The sequence below is a fragment of the Dunckerocampus dactyliophorus genome, chromosome 15 (assembly GCF_027744805.1).
Source record: "Dunckerocampus dactyliophorus isolate RoL2022-P2 chromosome 15, RoL_Ddac_1.1, whole genome shotgun sequence".
In the NCBI taxonomy this organism is placed as follows: Eukaryota; Metazoa; Chordata; class Actinopteri; order Syngnathiformes; family Syngnathidae; genus Dunckerocampus; species Dunckerocampus dactyliophorus.
Genome location: NC_072833.1, coordinates 24,268,703 through 24,294,330, shown reverse-complemented (window position 1 = coordinate 24,294,330; position 25,628 = coordinate 24,268,703). Strand labels below are relative to the sequence as shown.

General features: G+C 38.7%; 3 protein-coding genes and 1 long non-coding RNA gene across 4 annotated transcripts in view; 2 read left to right on the top strand and 2 right to left on the bottom strand.

The window, feature by feature from the left end:
- Positions 1–9,025, top strand: part of scn4aa (sodium channel, voltage-gated, type IV, alpha, a) — a 40,366-nt gene extending 31,341 nt beyond the window's left edge. Inside the window, exon 26 of the mRNA XM_054753960.1 lies at positions 5,491–9,025. Coding sequence (XP_054609935.1) covers positions 5,491–6,728 — 1,238 coding nt within the window. The 3' untranslated portion in view covers positions 6,729–9,025. The remainder of the gene's footprint in view (positions 1–5,490) is intronic.
- A 1,421-nt stretch (positions 9,026–10,446) lies between these two features.
- On the top strand, positions 10,447–15,650 carry cd79b (CD79b molecule, immunoglobulin-associated beta). Its single transcript, XM_054753003.1, has 5 exons — positions 10,447–10,653; positions 12,054–12,362; positions 12,429–12,547; positions 14,777–14,830; positions 14,906–15,650. The coding sequence occupies exons 1-5, from the start codon at positions 10,602–10,604 to the stop codon at positions 14,996–14,998; spliced, it is 627 nt and encodes a 208-aa protein (XP_054608978.1). The 5' UTR covers positions 10,447–10,601; the 3' UTR covers positions 14,999–15,650.
- Positions 15,651–16,970: 1,320 nt separating this feature from the next.
- On the bottom strand, positions 16,971–19,232 carry LOC129168107 (interferon a3-like). The gene is made up of 5 exons (XM_054753002.1): positions 19,029–19,232; positions 18,852–18,929; positions 17,338–17,490; positions 17,164–17,262; positions 16,971–17,078 (listed from the first exon to the last, which is right to left on the bottom strand). The coding sequence occupies exons 1-5, from the start codon at positions 19,161–19,163 to the stop codon at positions 16,983–16,985; spliced, it is 561 nt and encodes a 186-aa protein (XP_054608977.1). The 5' UTR covers positions 19,164–19,232; the 3' UTR covers positions 16,971–16,982.
- Positions 19,233–23,524: 4,292 nt separating this feature from the next.
- On the bottom strand, positions 23,525–24,467 carry LOC129168209 (uncharacterized). Its single transcript, XR_008566230.1, has 2 exons — positions 24,361–24,467; positions 23,525–23,946 (listed from the first exon to the last, which is right to left on the bottom strand). It is a non-coding gene; the product is annotated as an uncharacterized LOC129168209 (long non-coding RNA).
- Between the last annotated feature and the right edge of the window lie 1,161 nt (positions 24,468–25,628).

Below are 25,628 nucleotides of genomic sequence, written 5' to 3'. Positions count from 1 at the left end.
CATACTCGATTATTGTTACTTTTTGCCCTTTTTTTTCATAAATCTACTTAAGTGGCGTTACTTTGCATATGTACAGTAGATACCCACCTCGTCACCATTCGCATTTGCTCCCCGCTTATTCGTGAATGTCTTTTTGTTGCTTTAAATTGTATATAATTAATATTTTTTCATAATCATTTACGTGATGCGACGTGACGTGAGGTTGCGTAACTGTGCAGAATACTGTATACTGTACGCCTGTAATTGTTTCTTCATGTGTACAACTGAATTTAAAAAGCATTTAGTAACTGTCACAGCCTTATGATAGGGTTTAAAGCAGGGGTCTCCAAAGTGCCGCCTGGCGGCCATTTGCAGCCAGCGGACGGTTTTTTATTGGCTTTCGGCACATTCTAAAAATATTATTTAACAAGAAATCTCAAAGAAAACAACAGCAAAAATGGAAAAATAAGAAGTAATTACACAATAAAAAAGTGAGAAAAAAGTGCAAAGTGTGAAACAAAAGTTTTTTTCATCTATCTGACCAAGCTGAGATGTGTCTTGTTCTTGAAATACACATACAGTGGTGTGAAAGATTGTTTGGCCCCTTCCTGATTTTTTTTTTTTTTCCATGTTTGTCACAATTAAATGTTTCAGATCAAATAAATTTAAATATTAGTCAATGACAACACAACTGAACACAAAAGGGAGAAAAAAATCCAAAGCTACATGTCCCTGTGTGAAAAAGTGATTGCCCCCTAAAGCTAATAAGTGGTTGGGCCCCCCTTAGCAGCAACAACTGCAATCAAGCGTTTGTGATAACTTGCAATGAGTCTCTTCCAGCGCTGTGGAGGAATTTTGGCCCACTCATCTTTGCAGAATTGTTGTCATTCAGCCACACTGGAGGCTTTTCCAGCATGGAGCGCCTTTTTAAGGTCATGCCACAGCATCTCAATAGGATTCAGGTCAGAACTTTGACTAGGCCACTCCAAAGTCTTCAGCCATTCAGAGGTGGACTTGCTGGTGTGTTTTGGATCATTGTTCTGCTGCAGAACCCAAGTTGGTTTCAGCTTGAGGTCACCAACGGATGGCCAGACATTCTCCTTCAGGATTTTTTGGTAGACAACAGAATTCATGGTTCCATTTATCACAGCAAGTCATCCAGGTTTTGAAGCAGCAAAACAGCCCCAGACCATTACACTACCACCACCATATTTTACTGTTGGTATGATGATCTTTTTGAAATGCGGTGTCACGTTAACACCAGATGTAATGGGACACACCCTCCAAAAAGTTCAACTTTTGTTTCGGACCACAGAGTATTTTCCTAAAGGTCTTGGGGATCATCAAGATGTTTTCTGGCAAAATTGAGACGAGCCGTAATGTTGTTTTTGTTCAGCAGTGGTTTTGGTCTTGGAACTCTGCCATGCAGGCCGTTTTTTCCCAGTGTCTTTCTTATGGTGGAGTCATGAACACTGACCTTATCTGAGGCAACTGAGGCCTGCAGTTCTTTGGATGTTGTTGTGGGGTCTTTTGTGACCTCTTGAATGAGCCGTCGCTGTGCTCTTGGGGTCATTTTGCCTGGCTGGCCACTCCTAGGAAGGTTCACCACTGTTCCATGTTTTCTCCATTTGTGGATAATGGCTCTCACTGTGGTTCTTTGGAGTCGCTGGAGTTCAGTTGTGTTGTCAAAGACTAATGTTTAAATTTGTTTGATGATCTGAAACATTTAAATGTGACAAACATGCAAAAGATCAGGGGGCAAACACTTTTTCACACCACTGTGTGTCTTATTTTCTGTTATGGCTACTATATTGGGTAATAGGAGTGTAAAGGTACATATAGGGTTATTATTTCATGTTTAGAGGGCATCTACTCTAAAATATAACAGGGGAGCTTTTATTTAGAAATGTGAAACTGTAACAATACAAAAGCAACAATGTAGCAGGTTTTTACTGATTGGCTAGGAGACATCATCATTCCTCGTGGCGATATGGTTCCTTAGAGAAGGCTTTTCAGATGGTGTCGACCTGGGACCCACATTTTCCAATAATCAATAAACTGCGACACATTTTAATTAAAGTAGCTTTTATTTGTATTTTTATTATTTGTATTATTTTTTTTACATTTTTTACACTTTAAGTCATTTTAAATTGTATTTATTTTTGATCATTTTTACACTTAATTAATTTTTGTTTTATTTTACAATTTTTTATGTTTTTATTCATCATTTGTATTTAGTTTTATTTTTTAGTTTTAGATTATTTATATTGTTTTAATTTTTTACTTTTGTCATTTTTATTTTATTTTATTTAAATAGTTTTGTTTGTATTATTTTAACACTTTGTATTTTTTAATTTGTATTTATTTATATATTTTTATACTATTATGTTTTTATTTTTAGTAATTTATATATTTTTTTTTACACTTTTATTTAAGGCATTTTTATATTTGTTTATTTTTAATTACTTTTTTCGACTTTTATGTATTTTTTTTACTTTTTTCTTCTTTCTAATTTTTTACTTTTGTCTTTTTATTTAATTTTTAACTTTATTTTATTTATATATTTTTATTTGTATTATTTTAACACTTTGTATTTTTTAATTTGTATTTATATATTTTATATATATTTATATTTTATGAAAAAGGAAGAGTGTTGCATGACTTTTAGGAAGGAGTTAAGACAGGCTCTGAGTGGTCAGGAGGTGCTTCCAGATGACTGGACAACTACAGCTAATGTGATCAGGGAGACAGGCAGGAGAGTACTTGGTGTGGCATCTGGAAGGAAAGTAGACAAGGAGACTTGGTGGTGGAATGAGGAGGTACAGGAGTGTATACAGAGAAAGAGGTTAGCTAAGAAGAAGTGGGACACTGAGAGGACTGAGGAGAGTAGACAGGAGTACAGGGAGATGCAGCGTAAGGTGAAAGTAGAGGTAGCAAAGGCCAAACAAGGCGCTTATGATGACTTGTCTGCTAGGTTGGATAGTAAGGAGGGAGAGACTGATCTGTCCAGGTTGGCAAGACAGAGAGACAGAGATGGGAAGGACGTGCAGCAGGTTAAGGTGATTAAGGATAGGGATGGAAGTCTATTGACAAGTGCCAGCAGTGTGATGGGAAGATGGAAAGGGTGCTTTGAAGAGCTGATGAACGTGGAAAATGAGAGAGAACAAAGACTAGAAGAGGTGACTTTTGTGGACCAGGAAGTAGCAAAGATGAGTCAGGATGAAGTGAGGAGGGCATTGAAGAGGATGAAGAGTGGAAAGGCCGTCGGTCCTGATGATATACCTGTAGAGGTTTGGAAGTGTCTAGGAGAGGTGGCAGTAGAGTTTCTGACTGGGTTGTTCAACAGGATCTTAGATCATCAAAAGATGCCTGAGGAATGGAGGAGAAGTGTGCTGGTGCCCATTTTGAAGAACAAGGGAGATGTGAAGACCTGTGGCAGCTACAGAGGAATAAAGCTGATGAGCCATACAATGAAGTTATGGGAAAGAGTAGTTGAAGCTAGACTAAGGGCACAAGTGAGCATTTGTGAGCAGCAGTATGGTTTCATGCCAAAAAAGAGTACTACAGAGGCAGTATTTGCTTTGAGGATGTTGATAGAGAAGTACAGAGAAGGCCAGATGGAGCTGCATTGTGTTTTTGTAGATCTGAAGAAAGCTTATGACAGGGTGCCCAGAGAGGAACTGTGCTATTGTATGAGGAAGTCTGGAGTGGCAGAGAAGTATGTTAGAGCGGTGCAGGACATGTATGAGGACTGGAAGACAGTGGTGAGGTGTGCTGTAGGTGGGACAGAGGAGTTCAAGGTGGAGGTGGGACTGCATCAGGGATCAGCTCTGAGCCCCTTCTTGTTCGCTATGGTGATGGACAGACTGACATCTCCATGGACTATGATGTTTGCAGATGACATTGTGATCTGCAGTGAGAGCAGGGAACAGGTGGAGGAGAAGCTAGAGAGGTGGAGGTTTGCCCTGGAAAGGAGAGGAATGAAGGTTAGCCGCAGTAAGACAGAGTACATGTGTGTGAATGAGAGGAACCCAAGTGGAAGAGTGAGGTACAGGGAGAAGAGATCAAGAAGGTGGAGGATTTGAAGTACTTAGGGTCAACAGTCCAGAGCAATGGAGAGTGTGGAAAAGAGGTGAAGAAGCGTGTACAGGCAGGATGGTACGGGTGGAGAAGAGTGTCAGGTGTGATGTGTGATAGAAGAGTTTCAGCTAAAATGAAAGGAAAGGTGGACAAAACTGTGGTGGTGTTTGGTCTAGAGACAGTGTTCATGAGGAAAAGACAGGAGACAGAGCTGGAGGTAGCAGAGATGAAGATGCTGAGGTTCTCTCTGGGAGTGACCAGGAAGGATAGGATCAGGAATGAGTACATCAGAGGGACAGCACATGTTAGAGGTTTTGGAGATAAAGTCAGAGAGGCCAGACTGAGATGGTTTGGACATGTCCACAGGAGAGATAGGGAATATATCGGTAGAAGGATGCTGAGTTTGGAACTGCGGGGCAGGAGGCCTAGAGGAAGACCAAAGAGGAGGTTTATGGATGAAGTGAAAGAGGACATGAAGGTAGTTGGTGTGAGAGAAGAGGATGCAGAAGACGGGGTTAGATGGAGGCAATTGATTCGATGTGGTGACCCCTGAAGGGAAAAGCCCAAAGGAAAAGAAGATTTATTTATAGATTTTTTATGCTATTATGTTTTCATTTTTAGTGATATTTATATATTTATTTACACTTTTATTTAAGGCATTTTTATATTTGTTTATTTTTCATTTCTTTTTTTATACTTTTAAGTGGTTTTTTTTTTTACTTTTTTTCTTCTTTTTTTGCAGTTCCATTTAAGTCACTGTTATTTTGATTTTTTTTTTACACATTTCTTTAGATCATTTTTTATTTGTATATAATTAAATGTTTTTATTTTAATATTTTTTATTTATCATTTTTTGTTTTTATTTAAGACATTTTAATTTGTATTTAATTTTTTTGTTTTTGTTTTTTATTTTTACACTTCTATTCAAGTCATTTTTATTTTCGTTATGCACTCATATGTTTACATTTTGTACACCTTTACTTAAGTCAGACCAAGCAAATTGATTTTTTTTTAACTGACATCTTTTGAAACATTAATAGACATAATTAAATGTCCAAAGTGCATTTTAGAGGAATTTATAAAGACATTTTGTCAAGGCAATGAGGAGGAAGATGACTAAAATATTCCTCAATTTTACTTAACAATAAGTCAGACATGACTTATAGACATGAGTGTGTATAACATATTTTATTGTTTTTTTTTACTTGCTGTCTGCGAGCCCCCCAGAATAGAACTTTTGAGTCTCAGCCCACCATTTGAGAACCATTGCCTTCGAGATCCAAGTGGTTGTTAAAGTTTGGATTTACTTACTCCAAGTCAACAGGGGGCAGCCTAGTGCCAGTGCTTTAATTGGGCTGTAGGTGAATGTTGGTCACATGACTGCAAATCCTTTGGAGCTGCTGTTTGCTCATTAATTTCCTTCTCCTGCAGGCACGATGCTCTCTGACCTGATCGAGAAGTACTTTGTGTCTCCGACCCTCTTCCGGGTGATCCGACTGGCCAGAATCGGCCGGATCCTGCGTCTCATTAAAGGAGCCAAAGGCATCCGGACGCTCCTCTTCGCTCTGATGATGTCGCTTCCCGCCCTCTTCAACATTGGCCTCCTGCTCTTTCTCATTATGTTCATCTTCTCCATATTTGGCATGTCCAACTTCGCCTACGTCAAGAAGGAGGCTGGTATTGACGACATCTTCAACTTTGAGACGTTCGGCGGGAGCATCATTTGCCTCTTCCAGATAACCACATCGGCCGGTTGGGACGGGCTTCTTCTTCCCATGTTGAACAGGGAGCCTCCCGACTGCGATCCAGACTTCGAGAACCCCGGCACGGATGTAAGGGGCAACTGTGGCAGTCCCGGCATGGGGATGGTATTCTTCTGCAGCTACATCATCATCTCCTTCCTGGTGGTGGTGAACATGTACATCGCCATTATCCTGGAGAACTTCAACGTTGCGCAGGAAGAGAGTAGCGACGCGCTCTGTGAGGAGGACTTTGAGATGTTCAACGAGACCTGGGAGAGGTTTGACACTGATGGAACCATGTTCATCGAGTACAGCCGCCTCTCGGACTTCTGCGACGCCCTGCAGGAGCCGCTGAGGGTGGCCAAGCCCAACCGGCTCCGCCTGATCGAGATGGACCTTCCACTGGTAATCGGGGACCGGATCCACTGCCTGGATGTCCTGATGGCCGTCACGCAGATGGTTTTGGGAGACACGCTGGAAATGGTGGCCATGCGGGAAAGCATTGAGACAAAGTTCATCCAGAGCAACCCCACCTCGGACTCCTTTGCGCCCATCACCACCACCGTGCGCCACAAGGAGGAGGAGTGGGCCGCCGCCGTCATCCAGCGAGCCTTCAGGAGCCACCTGCTGAGACGCTGCCTGCGCCACGCTGCCTTCATGCAACGCTCCAAGAGGAGAGGCGGACAGGATGGAGATCCGCCTGAGAAAGAGGGACTGATTGCACTGAAGATGGAAGCTCTATATGGCAGCAACACGGACCTTGCAGAGAAGAAGGCGTTAGAAACTCTGAAAGCAGAGGTGGCACCAGAGAACCGAGGTGGTCCTGAAACTCCCAGGCCAGATTTCCTGGTTGTACCTGTGGAAATCACCAATGAGGTGTTGCTACATTCTGCCCCTGATAGAAGCCTCAGAGAGTCGGTCATCTAAGAAAAACACTAGAAGATCATTTGTTGCCATTATGCTGTTTCCTTCATCTCAATGACTTGGCCTTGTAGGAGGACCTTCGTAGGATCAAAAGGATCTGTTGCACCTGCAATTGTTTTAAACAAAATATTTTAATTCAATGATGTTTCCTTCATCTCACGGACTTGGCCTCGTAGGAGGATCCTCGTAGGATCAAAAGGAGCTGTTGCACCTGCAATTGTTTTTTCAAACAATATTTAAATTCAATGATGTTTTTCCAATAAAATCCAAAGCGTGGTTTCCTGATGCATGCTCGGGCCTTCATTTCAATCACAAAGAACCTTCTTGAGACATCTAGCTAGCAGTGTCGTAGCCCTCCAGAGCAGTCCGAAGACTACTTTTGGGGGTGGGGGGTACTAAAACTGGGACTCAAGACTAAAACTGCAGCAACAGCAGTGCTTGGGCTCAACTATTCAAAGTCTTGGTGTTGACTTGGTGGTCTTGGTCTGGTCTTGATCTCAATTTCTCAAACTCTTTGTCACGATCTTGAATTGGCGTCATCTACTCAAAGTCTTGACTCAGTGCTGACCGAGTGTTGTAGTCCAGATCACATGAACCACCTTGCAAGGCATATCACATTGCCTGGGTCTTGGTCTGGTCTTGATGTCAGTTACTCATGGTCTTGGTGTTAACTCAATCTCACATTGCCCTGGTCTTGGTCTGGTCTTGATCTCAATTCGTCAGAGTCTTGATCTTGAATTGGTGTCATCTGCTCAAAGTTTTGGTCTTGACTCGTTTCTGACCTGTTTTGGTTTTGATTTTGACACTAAATCATATTGCCTTGGTCTTCATCTAGTCTTGAGTTCAGTTACTCAAGGTCTTGGTCTTGACTCAGTCTCACATTGTCCAGGTCTTGATTTCAATTCTTCAGGCTTTGTCTTGACCTTGAATTGATGTAAGTCTTGGTCTTGATTTTGACCTGTTTTGGTTTTGATCTTGACTCAAAATCACATTGCCTTGGTCTTGGTCCGGTCTTGATCTCATTTACTGAAGGTCTTGGTCTTGATCTTGAATTGAGCTCACCTGCTCAAAGTCTTGGTCTTGACCTGGTTTTGACCCATTTTAGTCATGTTCTTGACTCAATGTCACATTTCCTTGGTCTTGGTCTAGTCTAGAGCTCAAAGACTCAAAGTCATGGGCTTGACCTATTTTGGTCTTGCTCTTGAATTGGTGTCATCTACGCAAGGTCTTTGTCTTGCTTTGGTTTTGGTCTTGTTTTTGACTCAAATGCAGAAGTTTTAGTCTTGACTTGGTCTCACATTGCCATGATCTTGGTCTTTAGTCCTCAAATTCTTCTCATTTTGCTCTTACCTCCTCAAAGTGTTGGTCCTAACTTTGTCTTGACCTGTTTGGGCCTTGTTCTTAACTTGGTCTGACATTTACTTGGTTTTGGTCTCAACCTCCCTTTGTCCTGGTCTTGACTTGGTCTCACATTTTCTTCATCTTATTATAGTCTTGGAATTCCTCAAAGTCTTGTTATGGGTTCATGTGATCTGGACTACAACACTTCTAGCTAGTTCGAGTCATCCAAAGCAGTGGACTCTTTAGTTCTCTTTAATTCTTTAGTCTGTTCGTTTTTTTTTTAGCTGCTGATGAAATCAACACACCAACATGAGATTACGCGAAGACAGCTTGATCTCAATCACAGACGTGCTAACCGTCAATTACTTTGTTTCTGACTGATCCAAGTCCCAAATGACTCGATGGCGAACATGAGAGGCCGTTGGTGGCCAGTTAGAGGCCGCTAACGAACGTCCCTGGAGGCTGGAATTAAACAAGGCCCGCTTGAATATTGCACTATTTATTTTTAGGCCGTCCAGGTCGAGTTGCAGCTGATGTCCAAGAGAACAAGGATCAGCGCGCGTGATGGATGATTTTGTTTCATCTTTGATGTTTACATGACCGCCCCCAACTCTTCAGACGTGACGAGCACGTTGCTTTTGTAGGCGTGTGGAAGCGTTCTTTCACTTTCTGTCTTAACTCGCTTTAAAATGTCTTACTCGACACACACTGTTGTGTTTCGTCGTGTTAGAAAAGTGTGTCCTTTAGGGGAAGAAATGATGGTTTTGCATTCAGGCAGTCGTTTCTGTCTTGAGTTTGAACTTGACCAGCTGCTGCACCTGTGATGCTCACGAAACTTTGTTTACATTTGGGATGCAGGCAGGAAGTTTCACTGCTGTATAAATCTATATTCTGTATGTTTTGTAGTGTATATTTGCTATTGTAAAAAAACATTCAGTTTATCCAGAATAAAGTACTTGTGATGGGGAAAAGTGAAGCGTGCTCCTGTTTTGAGATGCCTGTGAAACTACATGACGCCCTCTAGTGGTGACCATGCTGAACTGCAGCAAAAGTCACTTTTCCAGTTAAACAAATTCCATGAAAAGACAGAAACATCTCCTAAACAGCTGAAGAAAACATTTAAAATATGTATGATTTATTGCTCTGTGGGCCGCACGGTGGCCTAGTGGGTAGCCCACACACTTGGGCATCTCTGTGTGGCGTTTGCATGTTCTCTCCTTGCGTGCGTGGGTCTTCTCCGGTTTCCTCCCACATTCCAAAAACATGCATGTTAGGTTATTGGCCACTCTAAATTGTCCATAAGTATGAAAGTGAGTGTGAATGTGCCCTGTGATTGGCTGGCGACCACACCCAAAGTCAGCTGGGATACCCCCCGACCCTCATTAGGATAGCGGCATAGAAAACAGATAGACTTACTACATTGGGGTCCTCTAGTACTGTAGTTACTACACTGAGGCCCTCTAGTGGCCACAATCCTAAACTGCAAGAAAAGTCTCCTTTCCAGATAGTTAAACAAATCCTATTAAAAGTCAGAAATATGTATGAAAAAATATTCAAATATGTATAATTATTTCTTTCTCCGTGTGTTACCCTTAGAGTCATCTTTATTTCTAAAAAAGGAAACCCCTTTGAGGTCTTCTGAGTACACTTGCTACGCTGAAGCCCTCTAGTGGCCACCATGCTTAACTGCAGCAAAAAGTCTCCTTTCCAGCAATGATAAAGTTCAACAAATGTCACCAAAGCTCATTAAAAGAAATAAAAAAAAACTTCCAAATTCCGCAGAAAAACCTAATTAAAAACTTTTATTTCAATATATTTATTCTTTAATTTGCTTGCTTTGACCCCATTGCAGAATTTTTACTGCAATCAGACTTTTGAGGTTATTTTTTAAATTAAGTTTGTTATACAGTAGTTGAAATTTTAAAAATAGCTAAAATAGTAGTTTCTTTTAAAAAAAATTAAAGTGATTAATAAAATGGCATTTAAAATTGAAATTACCGAAATTCTCATTTTATTTGGAGAAACTTTTCCAGAACTGTTCCACAATTTGTGTACCATTTTTAAAGTTGTTTTTAATTTGCTTTTATTTCATTTTTTTTACTGTCCACTGTTATTTATTTATTTATTTATTTATTTTTAACCATTTCTACTTGATATGCAATATATTTTAATGGCATCTTTTGACCTTTAGAGAGCTACCGTGCGGCCTCTAATGCTAACTGAATCTTTTTGAATAACATGAAAAGCCATGGAGATTTTACTGTTTTGTTTTTCAATGATGACGTGGAGTGTTTGGGTGTTTGCAGCTCCACCCCTGACTTTGCCTCCACGGTGTAGTGAAAGTGTTCTGCATTCATTTCTTCTTTTCCTCGTCCTCACGACTGCAGACTTGGACTTCTCCACGCCTTTTGTTGCAGGATTTAGCTAAATAAAGTTATATTATATTTAAATTTGTTAAATAAAGTTATATTATATTTTATATTTTATATATATTATATTATTATATTTTATATTTTATCGTCTTTGCATGCCATCATGCTCTGGCTCCTGTCTGCACTGTGTGCCGCAACGCTGATCAACATGTCAGGTAAATCAAATGTATTTCATATCCTAGCAATAAGCTAGCAACGTGTATTTCAGTTATTATTTCACTGAAAAAGTCTTTTGTCTGTGCGTGCACTTATTTGGCGTGTTATTTTTGGCCTCCTCCATGCTAGCGAGCATCACTTCCGGCCCATCTGGAGAAAAGAGGAAGTTAGCCTCTTTTTATTATTACTGTTTTCATTTTAACTCTACGAATTACATTATTTCATATAAGCAATAATGGTAATAGTAATTATCATCAACACTCAACATAAAAATGATTAAAAAAATTAACCCAAACATGCATTTTTTAAGGTATTAAATTACAAATAATTGAAATTAAATAAAAAATTGTCATTCTTTATTTTATATTTTTATACTGTCATGATATAAGCAGATTTTGATCATTTTTACTTTAATTTAAATGTAAAAAAACCCCATTATTTTTAATTTGAAAAATAAATTTCAATTTATTAAATAAAAATAAATAAATAAATAAAATAAATATATAAAAAATAAAAAAATGTAACACAAATTTAAATTCTTTGTTCTTTATTTTGTATTTTTTATATTTAATGACATGGACATATTTTTGTTGTTTTTCGAGACTAAAAAGTATAACATTTGAATAATTTTGATTAAAAAAAATGAAATGCAAAATAAATGTTTAATTTAATTAATTTTAATTAAAATAAATGGAAATAAAAACAAATTCAAATTAAATTAAAATGAATTTGAATTCACATTCAATTGATGTAAATTAAAATTATTCTCTTTGTATATTTATATTGTAATAATATAAGCATATTTTAGTTGGTTTTAGATTAATAAATTGCATTTATTATAATATTTTAATAATTGTTACTTTAATTTTAATTCTGAAAAATAAAATAAGAAATAAATGTATGAAAATTATTTTTATTATTTAAAAAATAAATTAATAAAAATTAAATATAAATTTAAATCATGCATTCTTTATTTTGTATTTTTATATTGTGATCTTATAAGCATATTTTAGTTGTTTTTAGATAATAAATCGTATTTATTATACCATTTTAATAATTTTTACTTAGAATTTTAATTTAAAAAAATAACAAAAATAAATGTATTACTTTTTAAAAAAAATAATGTAAGAAATGAATAAAAAATACAAATAAAAATCACTTTGGTCCTCATCATCTTCATTCTGTTATGGCCTTTCATAAACAACAAAAAAAAACAACTATAAAATGCACAAAGCATGCTGGGAATGTGCACACTTCCCCAACAGGAAGTTACCCAGCATGCTTTGTGGTTTATATAAGTATAAAATCGTATCATATTAGTGTGTAAGCGTTCATTTCCCCAAAAAATAAAGTAAAAAATGTCATTCATGACTTAAATGACCGTCTTTTGCGTGCACAGACGCCGTGAGTCGTGACCTCGTCGTGTCCCAGAAGCCGCGTTTCTACGGCATCAGCCCCGGTCGGTTCGTGACCATCTACTGCGTGTCCTCCAAGCAACACCTGGCGGCCCACGTGGACTGGTACAAGGCCTCCGAGTACGACCTGGCTGTGTCTGAAAGGCAGATGCTGCAGGGAGCCATCACTCGGCACAAAGATCTGACCCGGAACGCCTTCCTCATCCTGGCGGATTTGTCCGTGAAAGACAGCGGAGTCTACTTCTGCAAGATCAACAACACGTGGGGGGCGGGCACTCAGCTGCAGGTTGCCAGTAGGTCGTCGCTACAAGTTGTGCGTGCATAAATGACGCAAACCTATGAAAAGTTGTCACCCACAGGACCCGTGAACAGAGCCCGGGCCGCGCACCAAAGCAAGATGAAGGACGGTCTCATCATCATGCAAGCGCTGATGCTTTCTGTCTTTGCCGCCGCGTTACTTCAACGCCACCGCAAATTGGTGAGCTGATTTTTACAAACAAAACATTTTTAACACTGTATGTTTGGGATTTGTTTCCTATGTTTGCATTCAAAGCCGAAGAAGAGCAAAACTTAGAGCTACACAATCGTCTTTGCTAGCTTAGCGAATACGCCGCAGCTTAGCTTTAAACCATTAGCTTTAAACCATTAGCTTTAATTTGGTATGAGCGGCAATCAATGTGTTACTGGAGCTGTGAAACTCTTCTAGTCCTGAACCGCTGCACACAAAAGGGTGAAAATTTGTCAAAACATGCACACCTACTGTGTTGCCTGTGTTATTGTTTTTTTGATGAATACAGCACACGGTTTTTAAGTTTTGAAGTGAGATCAACTCAAGAATTTCCCACACAGCACAACACGCTTTGCATTTAAGGTGTTTCGCCAAATTTGATACGCACCTTTGGGGCACTGACGAGCACATGTGTGTAAAATTTGAGCAAGATTGATTAAAAAACATGGCCGCCGTGAAGCAAAACTTCTTTGCAGGGGCACTTGACTAATTGCCCATACGTGTGTAAACTAGCTCTTGTACTCCTGAACCGCTGCACACAAAAGGATGTAAATTTGTGAAAACATGCACCCCTACTGTGTTGCCTGTGCTTTTATTTTTCCTGACAAATACACCACACGGTGGCGCTGTTATTAACATTTTTTAAGTCAGATCGACTCAAAAGTTTTCACACAGCTCAAGGCATACAACAAAAACAACCCACTGTAACTTCAGGGTGTTTAGCCAAATCACCACAAAATTTAGTACGCCCCTTTAGGGGACTAACGAGCACATGCTATTAAAATTTGAGCGCGATTGGTTGAAAAACATGGCCGCCGTGAAGCAAAACGTCTTTGCGGGGGCACTTAACTAATTGCCCGTAAGTGTAACCCACTGTAACTTCAGGGTGTTTAGCCAAATCACCACCAAATTTGGTGCACACCTTTAGGAGACTGCTGCGCACATGTGCGGAAAATTTGAGCGAGATTGATTAAAAAACATGGCCACCTTGAAGCAAAATGTCTTTGCAGGGGCACTTAACTAATTGCCCATAAGTGTGTAAACTAACTCTTCTACTCCTGAACCGCTGCACACAAAAGGATTTAAATTTGTCCAAACATTCAGCCCTACTGTGTTAGCTGTGCTATTATTTTTCTGACAAATACACCACACGGTGGTGCTGTTATTAACATTTATAAGTGGGATTCACTCGAAAATTTCTCACACAGCAGAGCACCCGTAACAAAGCAACCCACTGTAACGTTAAAGTGTTTGGGCAAATCACCACCAAATTTGGCACACACCTTTGTGGCACTGACGAACACATGCGTGTCAAATCTGAGCGAGATTAGCTGGAAAACATGGCCGCCGTGAAGCAAAATGTCTTTGCATGGGCACTGAACTCATTGCCAATAACTGTGTAAGCTAGCTCTTCTACGACTGAACCGCTGCACACAAGAGGGTCAAAATTTGTCAAAACATGCTCCCCGTCTGTGTTGCCTGTGCCATTATTTGTCAGACAAATACGCCACACGGTGGTGCTGTTATTAAAACGTATAAGTCAGATCAACTCAAGAGTTTTCATACAGCTCAAGGCACTCTACAAAAACAACCCGCTGTAACTTCAGGGTGTTTAGCCAAATCGCCACCAAATTTAGTACGCCCCTTGAGGGGACTAGCGAGCACATGCTAGTCAAATTTGAGCGCGGTTGGTTGAAAAACATGGCCGCCGTGAAGCAACACGTCTTTGCAGGGGCACTTAACTAATTGCCCGTGAGTGTGCAAGCTAACGCTTCTGCTGCTGAACCCCTACACACAAACGGGGTGACAGTTTGCCAAAACTTGCACCTGACAAATACACCACATGGTGGCGAGGTTATTAAACCCCAGAGTTTGACCCCCATGAGTCGGATCGACTTGAAATTCAAGTGGAGCACGTGTCCTACAAAACAGTCACTGCAACTTCAGGGTGTTTAGCTGAATCGAGATGAACTGAAAAACATGGCCGCCGCAAAGCAAACCGTGTAACTAATTTCCCATAAGTCACTGAGCATTTGTTTAATGATGATAAAACACTGAGGCTTTCTGTATTACGTGTATGCTAGCATGCCTTCCAAAGCATTTTGACATCAACCCAAAAGGGGGCGCCACAAAAAATGAAGTCAAAACTTTTGACCGGCGCTGTTTCTCTGTTTGCCATCCATCCTTGTTTGTCCGCAGCTGAAAAGCGGAGAGCTCATCTACGAGGAGCCTGAAATTGATCACATCTACGAGGTTTGCGATACGCTGCACATGGTCAGGTGCACCTGTCTGAAGAGATCCAATGACGATCTGAACGTGTGCGTGCAGGGCTTGGTCTTGGAGGCGAACGAAGGAGACTTCTACGAGGAGCTGTCGCTGTACGCTCAGGTCACTGAAGCCGCCGAGGCCCCGTGGGAATGATGCTGGCATTTCACCTTGAGCAGAGGTCGTTGTGATGATTATTGTGTTTTCTCTCCTGTTTGATCCTTCTACAAACTCTACAGGAAGTGCTTTCATTTCACACATCAAACTAGTCAGTGCTCGTAGCCGTATATTATCATCTCCTTTTAACATGATTAGAGCCCTCTAGACAGGAAATAACACCCCTATAGTCACCTTTACACTCCTATTACACGATATAGGAGACATAATAAGAGACAATAAGACATAAGACATACATGTTAGCATTGGGAGAGTTCCTTGTTCATTTTTTACTTCCTGTTTCCGTACAGTACTTCCTGCAGTGGCTATAGTCTCATCAATGTAACATTACTGCCACCTAGTGACCAGTGTAGAATACTACATATCATCATAACGTCTTTGAATGCATCTTCTGAATGCCTTATATTTGTATTTTATTTCATTTAGCCATTTGTATGCCTGAAAATGCTTCATTTAGGCAAAAAATACGTAAAATTTGCTTCAATAAGCATATATTTTTTGACTAATAATAGGCTTTATTCAACCACTTAACAGCACCGATTTATTAATGAACTTCTTTTTTTTTAAACTGATCAAATTCGTCAAATTCGAAGGGTGAAGTGGCAAGGAATTGCTGTGTATACAAAAGCATTTCAACATATAAAATGCAAATATGTTATTGAAATAATAATAATAAAATCATATTTTGGGAAATAGTCTTCTTGCTGCAACATCTTTATTTAAAAAAAACAAACAAACAAACAAAAAATATATATAAATATACACACTTTATGCTGTGTATATATATATATATATATATATATATATATATATATATATATATATATATATATATATATATATATATACACAAATGTATTTATTTAAACTAAGCAAAATTTGAAATGGATTTACAGAATAATTCCAAAATAATTCTTGTACAGTAATTTTTCCTAATAAACAATAATGATTATTCACTCGCTGTTGTTGCTGTTGTAAAGACATTTAATTGTAATAATTTTTAGGAATGTATTATTTATTATTTGTATTCATGATGAATTAGTTTTATCATAGAATTCAATGTTATGTTATTAACTTATCTAAAAAGACGAACTTACGATCTAAAAGCTCAAATATGCTTATATCTTTAAAAAATAAACAATACAAAAGAAATAAACCAAAAATACATACAAATGAATACATGAATCAATAATTAATGAATGACCAATAATAATAGAAGTTCCAAGAAGAACACACACTTGGACTAATAGAGTAATAATAATAACATTTGAGGATTGTTCTAATCCATTTATTTTAATAACACAGTAGATATTTTGTACCATTACTATGATAAACAAATAGAATATTATATTCCAATAAAACAATAATAATAATAATAAATGCATAAATGACAATCACTGTTGTAAGCAAATTTTAAATATACTATCTAAAAAAGTTAGATTTACAGAATCATTCTAAAAATAATAATAATAATTACTAATAATTATTATTAATCACAGTTCATATTTTATATATACTAATTACTAATAAATCATCAAGATTGTGCACTCACTGTTGTCGCTGTTGTAAACACATTTAATAATACTAATAATGATACAATAATCATATGTATTCATGTATTATTTATTCATTCATTTCATCATAACAATTTCTGTATGGTTAGGTTGTCAGCCTGAGTGAACCTAATTGAGAATTGTTCTATTTGAATAACTTTCTACTGTAGCGAGAATAAGGATCATGGCCGTGTGGCGTGTCGAGGTCGGGTCAGGCAACAAAAACAGCAAACAAATCTAGATTTGGTTTAAAAGTGTATTTCAGTGCACATTCACAATGCATACATTAGACAAAATATATTAATTTATTTCTATAAATACCCCCCCTCCCCATTCCATAAATACAAATAAATAAATCTATTATTTTGTAGCAAAATTAGGTAGAAGTGATGTGCAGGATGGCATCGTCGTCACTTGGAAGTCTTGGTCGGAATGAGCCGGCTGGCTTGGAAAAGATGCATTTGAACTTCTTTCCTGATCATCTCCCAGGCCTCCGCACTGTGCTGCTGCAGACGTGAGATGTTAGCATGTTAGCATGTGCGCGGCAGCTATACTGTAGATGCAGAAGGTCTAGAGCAGACACACACTCACCTTTCCTTTGAGAACGCTGCGTGACAGTCGCGTGAAATATGAGCACAGCTTGCGGTTTTTGCCTTTGCCGTTCTGAGTCTTCCCATGCGTTCTGTCAAGCTGCAGTTCGACAATGGCGTCAGAGCACGTCACATCATCTTCATGTACAAAGCGTGGCGGGCGTGGCCTACTTACACAAGATTGCAGGCCGCTTTTCTCCTCGTGGATGATGTTGAGAAAGCTGTCCAGTGTCCTTTCGTCCCATGCAGAAGAAGACGTGTTTTTCTGGTCAAACAGGTCCCCCACCTCCTGCAGGATCTGCACCACCAAAGCCAGACGGTCCGCAACCTGTGAACCCATGGTGAGGACGTCCAGTTAGAAATGATGCTTTTGAGGTCCCTTCAAAATGAACTTACACTTTTCACCAAAGTGCTTCCTGTTTTAAAAGTGTAATAAAATATATGCAACTAGAAAAATCCCCGCGGGAATTTTGAATGGGCCTGCTGCCTGTTGCTAACCTCTGCAAAAGGAAATGCTAACAATGCTACCAATGCTAGCAACCTGCATGGCTACATTGTCATGACACAGGAGCATATCTTGCCTCAATAGATGCTTGCTAAAGTGCTAAAATATGACATGCAAAATGCTACAGTGCTAATGCTAGCGCCTAGCAAGGTAGTAGCAAAGTACCAAAAGCGCATTTCCATCCTGATATTGCGCCATGTCATGTAAATGTAAGCAATTTAATACGAGGAAATTGGCTAAAATAGCAACACGCTAACTTTGGGGGACTGACGGCAGCAATGAGTGGCTGCTCTGCTACACATTGCAGGCCCGTAAATATATTTTCCTTTCACTTTCACCGCATCACATCTTCAGAGCCAACCGTAGAGGGGTTAATTGTGTACTACAGGGGTGTACAAAGCGCAGCCCAGGGGCCATTTACGGCCCAAAGCGGATTTTTTATTGGCCCTCAACACATTCTAAAGATAAACAAGAAAATAAAAAAAAAACAACAGCAAAAACGGAAAACAGAGCAGTAATTTTCCAAGAATAAAGACAAATTATTAGGAAAACAAAGTTATAATATTAAATACTAAACCTGTATTTTTTTATCATGAGAAAAAAAGAATAAAGTTGCAATTTTAGGACATTTAGGTTGGGTAAAAGTTATAATATTATGATAATGAAGTCAAAATATCGAGGAGGAAGTTGAAATATTTGTAAAAAAAATAAAAACAGTAAAAATGGAAAAAGCGGCAAAAAAGTCTAACATAAGGAGAAAAAGTTCATTCATACATAATATGCTCGCCCCCGATAAAACAAAGCTTTCTTTTCTAAACATAACAAGCGTTTCAGCATATTTACATGGGTTGGGTTAAAACATGAAAACGTTGCCCCTCATTCTTGGAGTTTTCAGTATGGTGGAAAACGTTTAAACACCCCTGGTGTAAATGTTAGCATTTGTGTTACATTTTATATAACAACCCCTCGCTCTTTTCCGTCACCAACATGTCAATACTTTCCAAAAGTATCCCGCCTAAAACTCGTTTTCCCTTCATTTAGAAGGCAAGGCTATGTAAAACTGGTGGTTATAATGGGAGTCAATGGGACCAAAGTGGTCTTGAGGGTAAAGAGTGTCGGCATATATGCCAACATTTGGAGTAAATGAACAAAAAAGCAGAAAGAATGCGTTCCAGCTGACTTACCGATGCTTCGGCCGCCCTCTCGTACACATGTTTGGGGAAAGCCACAGGATTCTCCGCATCCTCTGTCGTATTGGCAGCCTGCACACACACAAGCAAACAAAAACACAACATTTCCTCATCATTGTCAGACGTCTGTTGAGTGTGAGGACAACCGACCCCCGAGAGACATGGACTTACCATTTGGTCCAAGAGCTTGAGAGACTCTTCGTGGTAGGTGTTAAATCTGTTGTCCATCCACCAGCATCCCGAGGCAGCCGCAGCGCTCATCAGGCTCAGCAGGAGCACGCAACTACAGGCCGGCATTCTAAGCATCTTCTTTCAGAATGGGTTTTGCTTCCTTTGGCTTTTGAGGGCCGTGCCCCAGCTTTTATAAACAGTAGACAAGACCAGTTTTCCTTTTTCGTTTTCCTTTTTCGTTTGCCTTGAGTGGAATTTCGCTGTCCTCGTGGCGTCAGGCAATTCAGGTTGAAGTTGGACTGGAGCTCGAATAAAACGGCGGCAATAAAAAACCCACATCCATTCATCCATGGTCTAGACTGCTTGTCCTATAAAAACCACATACGTTTATTAAAAAAATGTCAGATTTGAAAGATAAGATAATAATAGTGACTCATTCTCTGATTCAATTACAAAGGGAATGCTGGAGCCTCAAGGTGGAGGGTGGGGCCTCCCAGAGGTAAGATCAGCGCTAGGTAGAAAGGGGAAGTCCCACGTGAAGAGAAGGAAAGTGATTTCCGTATTGACTCATAAACGACATGTCAGTGTGTGTGGGTATGCGACTGTTAGCAAGGACCTTAATGCCCAAACGGCACAACACAAATAACCACTTTCCACTTTTTTATTCACATCAAAGCTCCCAGAAGACACAGTTTGGCAATGATTGCATTTTGGTGAGAGCCTGGATAAAGGAATTTATGATGACAGCTTGACTCGTAATCCCACCTGTTTGCCATCCAGCGTTTTCCAGCGAGGGCCACACAGTGAAAATGAAAAGGATGCAGTTTTGCCACTTTGCTATGTAAAGCAACACATGTAGATATGAAATGAAACTTTTTATTATTAAGGGAGAAAAGAAATCCAAACCTACATGGCCCTGTGTGAAAAACTGATTCCCCCCCAATTAAACATAACTTAACCGAGATTAATTGAGATCTATCAGTCTGGAAAGGTTGTAAAGCCATTTTTAAAGCTTTGGGACTCCAGCAAACCACAGTGAGAGCCATTATCCACAAATGGCAAAAAAATGGAACAGTGGTGAACCTTCCCAGGAGTGGCCGGCCAGCCAAAATGACCCCAAGAGCGCAGCGACGACACATCCAAGAGGTCACAAAAGACCTCTTCTCAATTTTGCCAGAAAACAACTTGTGGTCTGACGAAACAAAAGTTGAACTTTTTGGAAGGTGTGAGTCCCATTACATCTGGCGTAAAAGTAACGCCGCATTTCAGAAAAAGAACATCATACCAACAGTAAAATATGGTGGTGGTAGTGTGACGGTCTGGGACTGTTTTGCTGCTTCAGGACCTGAAAGACTTGCTGTGATAAATGGAAGCATGAATTCTGCTGAAGGAGAATGTCCGTCCATCTGTTGGTGACCTCAAGCTGAAACCAACTTGGGTTCTGCAGCAGGACAATGATCCAAAACACACCAGCAAGTCCACCTCTGAATGGATGAAGAAAAACAAAATGAAGACTTTGGAGTGGCCTAGTCAAAGTCCTGACCTGAATCCTATTGAGATGCTGTGGCATGACCTTAAAAAGGCGCTTCATGCTGGAAAAGCCTCCAATGTGGCTGAATGACAACAATTCTGCAAAGATGAGTGGGCCAAAATTCCTCCCCAGCGCTGGAAGAGACTCATTGCAAGTTATCACAAACGCTTGATTGCAGTTGTTGCTGCTAAGGGGGGCCCAACTGAAACATTTAAGTGTGACAAACATGCAAAACAATAAGAAGTCAGTAAGGGGACAAACACTTTTTCACACCACAGTATTTCAAGACAAAACAGCATCTCAGCTTTGTCATATTGCTGAAAAAGCCTTTTATTAATATCAACTTCGCTCTTTACTCTTTTTTTTTTCCCATTTTTGCTCCACGTTTCAACTTTCTCCATACACAATCTTTGTACATTTTCCATCCATCCATCCATCCATTTTCTATACCGCTTCATCCTCATTAGGGTCGCGGGGGCATGCTGGAGCCTTGTACATTTTCCTCTCATAATATTATGACTATATTCCCATAATATTATCACTTTTTGCTCAACCTAATTTTCCAAAAATTTATTTTATTTTGCTTATTTCGCATTATATTGCAGATTTTTAAAAATTACTTTAATATTTCAACTCTGTGCTACTAAGATGACATTATTTTTCCTCATAGTGTTATGACTTTATTCTTGTAAAATTTTAATTTTTTTCTCATTAGGGTAGGACTTCTCGGAAAATTATAGCTTTTTCCATTTTTATTATTATTTTTTTTTTACATTTTCCAACTATTAGAACTTTCTTTTTGTAAATCTTCTTCTTGTAATATTATGACTTTATTCGCATAATATTTTTACTTTTTTTTCATAATATTCTAACTTTTTTCCACAACCTAATTTTCCCCAAATTACAATTTTATTTTGTTTTGTTTCTCATAATATTTCGATTTAAAACAAAAAATAACATTTTTTTCTTTAATATTTCAACTCTATGCAACTAAAACGACATTATTTTTTATCATACTATTACGAGTTTATTCTTGTAAAATTTTAACTTTTTTCCTCCTTAGAATACAACTTTTTTCTCAAAATATTTTTACTTTATTCTCATAAAATTACAGCTACTTTTTCTCCGATTTCTGCTATTATTTTTTTATATTTATTTTTCAAGTCTTTCATATAATTCCCATGTTGCAACTTTTTCCACAACCTAATTTTCTGAAAATTTAAATTTTATTTTGATTTGTTTGTTTCTCATATTATTATGACTTTTAAAAAAGTATTTTTCTTTAATAGTTCTAAAAAACTCTATGCTACTAAAATGACAATATTTTTCCTCATAATAATACGAGTTATTCTTGTAAAATGTGTTCTTGTAAAATTACAATTCCATTTCTGCTGTTATTCTTTTTTCAATTGTTTCAAATTTCTTCTCATAATTATGACTTTACTGCCATGATATTTTGACTTTATTCTCGTAACATTTGAATTTTTTGACGCAGTCTACTTTTCCAAAAGAATACAACTTTATTTGTTGTTTTCTTTTGTTTCTCATAATATTCCAACATTAAAAAAGTATGTCTTAGTTCTTTAATATTTCAACTTTATGCTACAGAAAGGTGATTATTTTTCGTCATAATAATAAAGATTACAAATTTTTCTCGTTAAATTACAACTTTTTTTCTTAATATTTGGACCCTCGGAATGAGTGTTCAGCGTCGAGCTAAAAGGCTGGTCTGTCAACTCGAGGCTCAGCACGGATCTTAAGGTTCAGTGAGTGAGGTTTTTACATGTGTTTGCTGTAATGTCATTTTTCTTGTTGTTTATTTTATATGAGACTGTATTAAACTCCTCTCTATAGACAAGTGTGATATGTACGAATGTACTGTATGTATGCATGTTCCAAAAGGCAAAGCACAAGGACAGAATAGGAAGTCAGAAAAACAAGAAATCCTTTTAATGAGAAGGTGTAAAATTTTTGCAGGCAGCTGACATGTTGTGATTAGGGATGACCAATACGGCCTAAAACCCATATTCCAATAAAACAGTGCGGCCTCTTGATATTATATGTCGCATAAGTGATAATAAACCCATTTCAAATGAGGTTACAAGTTACAAAGGCTCCTCCTTTTGTTGCGGCCGTATGCAGTAGCGTAATACGTCATTTCCGGTTTTCGGCTGTGTCCGTTGACGATGTAGTTCGTCTTTGTATCTGTTGTACATTATTCTCTCTATAGATTGTTATTAATCTATTTGATAATTTGCTGTTCATAGCTGTTTACTCTCCTCTGTAACGCGGTTCAATTAGGCTTCTATTATTGTATACTAAGAACTTATTATTTTATTTTTGCTACTTCACATTCAAGCTAGCTTAGTGTTACAATAGGATTGTGATGGGAATACTTCGACGTAGCACAGGTTGCAGGGGAGGGTTTTGTGTGTGACATTATACCGAAAGAGAGTCGCGGCTATTTTTACATGTGGGAATTGTACCTGCTGTAAAGTTGTAAATTAAGTTAAAGTGAGGCAGTGTACAACTCTAACCGTCCACTCTTTATGGCTCATAAAGTAACTGACTAGAGTGAAACACTTAGCGGTTAGCATCGCTAGTCCTCGATCGTGGTCCTTCAGTGATATGGGTACTTGGGAGAAATGTACTTTATTTGCCGCCGTGGAGGCCGCGCTTGCTACAGCGCGCTGCATTACATTCTACAGCCAGCTAGCCGGTGGCATTAAAGCACGGACATAGCGTATGGATCGGATATGGTATCGGACAGTTTCGGTGAATTACGCTGGTGTCGGAGGCCGAAATCGATACCCTTTCGGATCGTCCCCATCCGTAGCTTAATTGTAAAGTTTGAGAGGCACATTGCCTACGTGACTAGAGGCGTCTTCCACCAAACACCCATCGTGATAGTTTATAAAGTTACATTTAAAAACATACCACCCAGTGATTGGATTCTAGACTCCAGTTTCTTTTACAGATGTTTATCAACACAACAGAACTTAAGTACAAATAGATAAATAAAAGACAACAAGAAACTATACAATAATGACAAAATAGCACACGACGTGCATGTGTCTGTGCACCAGCTGTGGGTGACAGCCATTAACGCCACTCGCCTTTTCGGACTAAAGAATCTCATTAAGTTACTTTTTACACAATGACAAAAAACAATCACATATAATGATTATAGGCAAATTATTGTGCAGGAGCTTTTTTGTACAATCTGTTTGTTACAATCATCTTGCGCATTGTCTTCACGTCGGCCAGGGAGACGAAGGAACAAGGACAGGGTCCAAATGGTTCGGAACGCAGCCGCCAGGGTCCTCACTAGGACATCACTCCCACCCCCATCCACCTGCATCTGGATGTCCTTCTTGAGTGTGTGGCCTATTTTTTTTTTAACAAAAAGAGTAGGATGAAGCACACCTTTACAATGAGTGAAAGATAGTTGTTTTTCTTAAAATACAGCAAATATGTGATTATCTGCTATTAGATATTGTTGCCAAAAATAAAGCTAAAAAGAGCTACGTGTCAGGCTAATAAGTTTCTCTTACTGGAAGGATAATTAAAGGACAATCCATGCAACGATTCTGTGGCTTGAACAGCAATGATAATGTGTTTAACTACCAGAGTGCAAGGTATCGATTACGTTAGCATGAGCGTCAGCATTCGTGCCAGCTGTTAGCCTAGAGCTAACAGCTAACAATAACTGCAATCTCGTTGTTCCACGCTAACAAACGCAAGGTGCATTATTAACGGTTTTTGTGCATTAATGTGCATGTAAAGTTCTTCTGGACTTACTCGGTGACAAAGCAGACCGAGAGCACCCTTCAACGCATATCGGACAGGAAGTTCATAATGTTTCGCGAAGAAGGTTGCCATTGGCATGTGCTACACACTGATCTGTATTATATATCTGGATAGCTCACTCCACTCCGCCGTGCAAGCCGCTGAAGCCACAGAACTCACATCACGACTACATTGGCACAGCGTACATAGTGTACAAAGCAGATGAAGAGGCTTGCAGAACATCTATATTTTACATTAAAAAGCGGGGAGATTCTCCCATTCCTTCAAGTAACGCAACCTTCGTCCCTTAAAAACCATTTGATACGTTATTCTCTATCTTTTGGCTATAATAAATGTACTTTTCCCCTTCCAATTCTCATTGCCTTTGGGACAAAATTCTACTGTGCACCCTGGCTCAGCACTGCCCTATAGCAATGCATAGTTTTACTCCTCTAGAAAGAGATTTTAATTTTAACTGCATATCCCATCCCTTTTTTCCACTAAAATCCATGGTCATGATCCTTTACTTTTTTTTCTTACTTTCATACAATTCACTGTGCTCTCATCTGTACAAAATATGAATCATAAAAGAGAGTGACTTTGGACAAGTTTTAAAATCATTTAACATTTTGCTGATTTTTTTTGTTTGTGTTATGAAATAGAAATAACCTCTTTTCTGATATAGAAATATTTTTGAACAAAAACCACAGGAATAATATGTGATAACCATAATGTGTAATAACCATAAACACATACACACACACACACACAGAAAAAAAACAACACTGAAACAAAACCATATGCTTTGGGTAAGACAATAAGTTGTTTGCAATCTCAAACATACCGGTATGCATGTTCAGTAATATTATTTTCCAGAACATATCATATGAATGAATCCTTTTACATCAGTCATTCAGCAGCAAAAAAAAAATTGTTGTTTATCCAAATGAAGGGTCATGCCGGGTCAATTGTATGCAAACTGGCTTGCTAACTGCACTGAATACAATGCCTGGTAAGCACGGTAAATCTACATTTCAATCATACTTACAGGTGAAATGTTCGTCCACAGCCTTTGAACTGGCGATTTGTGCAGTTAATAGCTGCACATGAAGGCAACTTAAGGCTAAATTTGTGTCCAATCCGAATTAATAAAATAAGTTCACCACGAATGCAAAAGCTTGTCCGAGAAGTGTTTCTTGCGAGTGGCAATATGGCGGCCGTGTGGCTTCACAAGTCATCGCCAATGAGCTCTCCAGATATACTGTATAATACAGATCAGT

What these genes read in the sequence shown, in the direction of transcription:
- LOC129168107 (XM_054753002.1), bottom strand. Translation starts at nt 19,163, where the DNA reads ATGCTTAGAATGCCGGCCTGTAGTTGCGTGCTCCTGCTGAGCCTGATG. An exon ending in AGAGGGCGGCCGAAGCATCG is followed by an intron (nt 17,491 to 18,851) that starts GTAAGTCAGCTG and finishes ATGGGTTCACAG; the next exon opens with GTTGCGGACCGTCTGGCTTT. An exon ending in GCAGCGTTCTCAAAGGAAAG is followed by an intron (nt 17,079 to 17,163) that starts GTGAGTGTGTGT and finishes TCACGTCTGCAG; the next exon opens with CAGCACAGTGCGGAGGCCTG.
- cd79b (XM_054753003.1), top strand. Translation starts at nt 10,602, where the DNA reads ATGCTCTGGCTCCTGTCTGCACTGTGTGCCGCAACGCTGATCAACATG. An exon ending in CACTCAGCTGCAGGTTGCCA is followed by an intron (nt 12,363 to 12,428) that starts GTAGGTCGTCGC and finishes TGTCACCCACAG; the next exon opens with GACCCGTGAACAGAGCCCGG. An exon ending in TTCAACGCCACCGCAAATTG is followed by an intron (nt 12,548 to 14,776) that starts GTGAGCTGATTT and finishes GTTTGTCCGCAG; the next exon opens with CTGAAAAGCGGAGAGCTCAT.